General features: G+C 38.9%; 1 protein-coding gene across 1 annotated transcript in view; it reads right to left on the minus strand.

Annotated features, from left to right (window-relative positions):
- Positions 1–6,000, minus strand: part of fbp2 (fructose-1,6-bisphosphatase 2) — a 32,801-nt gene extending 26,801 nt beyond the window's left edge. The window contains exons 1-2 of the mRNA XM_059338010.1: positions 5,608–6,000; positions 888–1,050 (exon numbers count right to left, since the gene is read on the minus strand). Coding sequence (XP_059193993.1) covers positions 888–1,050; positions 5,608–5,780 — 336 coding nt within the window. The 5' untranslated portion in view covers positions 5,781–6,000. The remainder of the gene's footprint in view (positions 1–887; positions 1,051–5,607) is intronic.

Genomic DNA, 6,000 nt, shown 5'->3' on the forward strand with positions numbered 1-6,000 from the left:
TTTTTGTGTTTTTATCCATGTTTTTTTGTCATTTTTTTGTGTGTTTTATGTGTCTTTTTGTGTGTTTTTGTCCAAAATGTTGATCCAGTAAGTCAAAATGAAAAAAAAAATAGTAACCAGGTCATATAGGTGAGGTTGTGCTGAAAAAACTATTCCAACATGGCATGGTAAACATTTTTTAAGTGGTGTATACAGACAGAATGAAAAAGAGTATTTTTCAGAGGATTCTGTGTCTTTTTTTGGTCATTTTGTGTCTTTTTTTTAGTTATTTTGTGTTTTTTGGTAATTTTGTGTCTTTTTTGGTCATTTCGTGTCTGTTGTGTCTTTTTGTAGTTATTTTTTGTCTTTTTTTGGTCATTTTTTGGTCATTTTTTGTCATTTTAGGTCTTCAGTGGGGTTTTTTGGTCATTCTGTCTTCTCATTTTGTGTCTTTTTTTGGTCACTTTGTGTCTGTTGTGTCTTTTTTTTAGTTATTTAGTGTCTTTTGGTAATTTTGTGTCTTTTGTGGGGTTTTTTTTTGCGTCATTCTGTCTTCTCATTTTGTGTTTTTTTCAGTCATTTTGTGTCTCTTTTTAGTCATTTTGTGTCTTTTTGTTTCTTTTTTAGTCATTTTGTGTCTCTTTTTAGTCATTTTGTGTCTTTTTGTGTCTTTTTTAGTCCTTTAGTCCAACATAAAATGTGATTTGAATCTTTTTTTTTACTTTCAAAACACTATCATGCTCAATAAAGAATTTTAAATGTTGCAAATGTGAACAAAGGTGTCAAATCTAACATATAAGAGGGTTCCATCCAGTTCTATCACTTTATACTAAATATATTTGAGCTTTAAGAGGGTTAAGTCGTATATATTGTAATAATCCAGACTGAAGGATGTTGTTCCTACTCACCCTCTTGTCTTTGGGGGTGACGATGAGCTCCTTGTTCTCCTCTGACACCATGCAGCAGGTGCTGTAGGACGCCTGCAGCATGTTGATGACCAGGTCGTTGGACAGAACGTCCAGCTTCTTCACATCGTCCCCCGTCACGTTCACTGAGCCCGCCAAGCCCTGCCTGCATCGATCAATCAATTAATCAGTCAATCAATCAATCAATCAATCAATCAATCAATCAATCAATCAATCAGTCAACCAATCAATCAGCAGACAAGCTTTAGTCTCACACAGATTATTCTACTTTTTACTACAATACACGTCTGACAGCTTTAGTTACTTTTCAGGTTACAGTTTCTCTCCTTCCTGTCCAGTGAAAATGACACAGATTTTAGATTCAGTTTAGTAAAGGATAGGTTAGTTTGTGTTGAAAAATTCTCCTATTTCCTCAGTTAAATATTCTATTTTAAATACTCTTGGATCAGCTGAAAAATCCATCGTCACAAAGCAGAAAGTAGGGCTGTTTTTCTGATACTGTGAAAAGTTGACTTTTTAGAAATGTGTGCACTGCAAAAAAGGTGTTTAGTCTAAAAAACCAGATAAAACAGTAAATCTGAGGAAAATGATCATCATCATCATCCTTCGACTGTCGTCAAGATCCTAGATGCCATGTCTTTCCATCGGGTCCTGTTGGCCATTGCTGCTCCCAGTCCTGTGTCCCTGGAGACTGTGTCAGGATATGTATGAGGCCTGGTACCTCTGGACGATTGGGGGAGCCGCCATAGCAGGATGTCGCATATTACTTGATCCTTGGCACGATAGCAGTGACCAGCAAAGATCGCTCTTCGACATGCTACATGATGTTATAGGCGGCAGTTCACCATAGATCTGCTCTTTGGTTGGATGAGTTTTCCAGGAGATGTTTTTGACACACATGAGGTGTCTTGTATATGTGCCATCAACACTGCAAAAAAGCCAACTTGTATTTTTTGGCCTAAAACAGTGATTTAAGTTAGCCTGGGTATACCCAGACTGCCTTGCGCGCTCGAATTTAATTTCGAACCTCCAGACGGTCTGGCAACCAAGCCAGTTTCTTAGTCCTGTTTTAGGGATCCAATCACAGAGCGGGGAGGGACGGTGAGACGATGACGCGTACTACTCGGCTCTTGGAAGCTTGTAGTTTTCTTACGGATCCAACATGGCTGCTGCAGACGCGAAACTCTCTTTAGCTGTAGATGGTGTTTTAAATAGTTTCGAGCGAAAGTTGAAAGGCGAAAGGTCTCTCAGCGGCTCCGCTGTCCCCCGGCTCGTAGCCAGATCACCGGTAGCGCCGGTGATCTGGCTACGAGCCGGGGGACAGCGGAGCCGCCGAGAGGCCCGCAGCAGCTTGTTTATTGCCCGTAAAATCAGTGGATGTGTGTGGCTGAATGACATGAGGGGGAATAAAGCGTGAAAATAAATAATCTTGCAGAAAGCGAGAACTGGAGGAGCAAAGCAGCAGCAACACTCTCTCACAGACACACACACAACAAACATCCATCTCTGTTGCTCTACTACGTCATCTGGTATAACTGATCTGATTGGCTAAGAGCTACCTACAGACGCTTTGATAGACATTCTAAGCGTCCAATAAACGGCTCCGGAGGATCGTAAACCACACCTCCTCTACGGAGAAATGAACGGCTGGTGTCCAGACCAAATCTCATTTGAGATTAGTCTGGTGTTAGCCAGGCTATATTTAAGTTGGTAAAACTTGGAAATATAAATTATTGACATTTAGGGCAATAATGTAAGTTAGCACAACAAAGGAAGCCAGTTTTCTGCTCAAAAACAAGTTGGTGAGTTGTTGTTACAGTTGGGGTTCACAACAAGGGACAATAGTTCTGCTAACTCTTATTTCTTTGTTGTGAAATGCGGGAAATGGTGAAATTCGGTCATAAGCGAAAGCTAGCGGCTAACTGATGCTAGCGGCGCTGCTTGTTACAGCTACAAGAGTAGCCATTAGCGTATCAATGCTAACTAAAAATTGTGGTCGCAACATTAGCTGACATTTCATAGCGGCGTTACAAGTAAGGATTAAAAGTTATTACAATGTTAAATTATAAGTTTGAACAACTTACAGTTGAGTTGACAAAAATCTGAATTCAGAGTTGAGCAAACTCAAAAACAAAACTTAAAATATTTAGTTTAATTGTCCAACTTAAAATTTTATCAAAGTTTGTTGCCTTGAAATTTTTAGTTCACCCAACTTTTCTTTTTTCGCAGTGAAGCCGGTCTTGTAGTTCCTTCTTCATAGTCCAGGTCTCAGCACCATATAGCAGGATGCTTTCAACACAGGCCCTGAAGAAAGAGACCTTGATGGAGGTTGAAATGCCGGACTGCCAGCTCCAAGGAGTTTGTTGCAGGCATACCAGGCTTGTCTTTTTCTGGCTAGAAAGTCCTTTCTGCTGTCAGCCACATATGAACCAAGATATTTAAAGTCCTTGACTTCCTTGATGTGTGATGCATCCATTGATGTGATAGGGTTGATAGGGTCCTCATTCATCAGCATGCATTCTGTTTTCTTGGAGTTTAGCTTGAGTCTTACTTTGGCAGCGGCCTCTTCAAAAGAGATGAGCAGAGTCTGGGCAGATGATGTGTGTTCTGCGGTCAGGGCAACATCATCCGCATAGTCGAGGTCGGTCAGATATTTCTCGCTCTGGCGACCAGATCTTCTTCCAACCATGAGGCCGTGGTCTTTGATGTTGTCCACTGATTGCCGCAGAGCATAGTCTACCACAATGACGAACAAGAAAGGTGCAAGCGTGTCACCTTGGAGAATTGGGAATTCTTTAGTTGGGCCATCGTCATTATCTTGGTGCATGGACAGATGATTTCACTTGACAAGATTTCTTAAATTAAGATTATTAAATCTAGAAATAAGCATGTTGAACACTTAAAATAAGAAATTAACTCTTAAAACAGTGTTAGTTAAAAATATAAAAATATAAAAAAATATTAAAATACTGACGGAATATTTTACTGCATCATTAGTACTATTACTTGAGAAACTTTAAGAAAATGTTGCCAATTTTCCATTAAGAAAGGTTTTGAATGCAGGAGTTTTACTTCATAGTGGAGTATTTTCAGTGTGATATGAATAGATCTTCCACCAGTAATGAGATATTTAGACATTTACACTTGCAAATGGTGAAAAAATAAAATATCCAGCTACTACTAGAAGCTAGAAGAGCTGTTAAAGACTAAATGGATCACAATTTACTACATTTTTTCCTTTCAGTCGAATTAAAACGGTCACTGCAGTCATATGGAAACGATGCGTTTAGTCGGCCTGTGAACATCGATTATCTTCATTTAGCTTCAAACAAAGCTGACTTGTGTTTGGTTACATAATCTCAAAGTGTGTCCAATTAACTAAATAAAGATTCATTCTTTAGGCGTTGGCACAGTTTCAGTAATTCTCCTTCATATGGAACATTTTCAGGGAAACACTTCACTTTAAGTCCTCATATTCAGTATTTATAGGCAGTTTATAAACACTTAGAGGTTCTGAACACTCTAAAATGCAGTTATAAGCAGATAGAAGTGTTTATTAAAGACGTCACATGACTGCACGGACACTAAAGAAACTACTGAAACTGCTTCAGAAAGTTAAATCTGGAGTCTCTAAAAGCTCCAAATCTAGACTTTGATGATGATATACCAAGTAAAACTGGAGACAAGCTCAAATATATTTAGTATAAAATGATAGAACAGGATGGAACCCTCTTATATGTTAGATTTGACACCTTTGGTCACATTTGACACATTTAAAATTCTTTATTGAGCATGATAGTGTTTTGAAAGTAAAAAAAGATTCAAAATCACATTTTATGTTGGACTAAAGGACTAAAAAAGACACAAAATGACCAAAATAAAAGACAGAAAAAATAACTAAAAAAGACACAACAAAAGACACAAAATGACTAAAAAATATACAAAATGACAAAAAAGACACAAAAAGACACAAAATAACTAAAAGACCCAACAAAAGACACAAAATGACTAAAAAAGACACAAAATGACTAAAAAAGACACAAAAAGACCAAAAAAAGACACAACATGACTAAAAGACACAAAATGACAAAAAAAGACACAAAATGACAAAATAACACACAAAATGACAATAAAAGAGAAAAAAAGACACAAAATGACAAAAAAAGACACAAAATGACCAAAAAAATACACAAAATGACTAAAAAGGACACAAAAAGACACAACATGACCAAAAAAGACACAAAATGACTATAAAAGACACAAAATGACAAAAAAGACACAAAATGATACAAAATGATACAAAATGACCAAAAAAGACACAAAATGACTAAAAAATACATAAAATGACCAAAAAAAGACACAAATGATATAAAATGACCAAAAAAGACAAAAAAAGACACAAAATGACCCAAAAACCCCCCACAAAAGACCAAAAATCAGTCTAATCCTTTTTGACCCCTGAGGACCATGGGTGCAATGAAAATTTATAAAACACGTAAAAATATATGACATTTATATTATCTATAACGAATGCAGAGGGGCACATATGCTGAAAATTTCAAGCAACTCTATGAAAGTGAACCTTAATTAATCATATGTTGAAAACGATTTGGGGTCAAAAAGGAGCCCAGGAGGGTTAAAAGGTCCAGTTTGAGCATGAGTCCTGTTAAATCCCAGGTGTGCTACAGTATGTGGTACTTACAGGTGGGCCAGGCCGGCCTTCCTCACAGCAGAAGAAATGGCTTTGATGGCGGTCAGCATGGCGTTGATGAGCTGGGTCAGCTCGCCCGTCGCCCCCTTCGCCTGGCGGCCCGTCTCAATGACGAACCGGGTCAGGGTCCAGACGTCCGTGTCGAAGCCGGACTGGTCCGACATGCTGGTGGTTCTGGTTCTGGTCCTGGTGGTGGTCCTGGTCCTGGTGGGAGGCAGCAGCAGGTCTGGGGGAGGACAGGCAGAGAGTGAGCCGCCTCGTTACTATACGCGTCCTTTTCATTCCCACAGCCAGGAAGCCAAGCCAAGGGGCTATTTGTGAGTGCAGCCATGTGGAAGTGTGTGTGTGTGTGTGTGTGTGTGTGTGTGTGTGTTTGGGGAGGGG

Source organism: Centropristis striata, chromosome 7 (genome assembly GCF_030273125.1).
Source record: "Centropristis striata isolate RG_2023a ecotype Rhode Island chromosome 7, C.striata_1.0, whole genome shotgun sequence".
NCBI lineage: Eukaryota > Metazoa > Chordata > Actinopteri > Perciformes > Serranidae > Centropristis > Centropristis striata.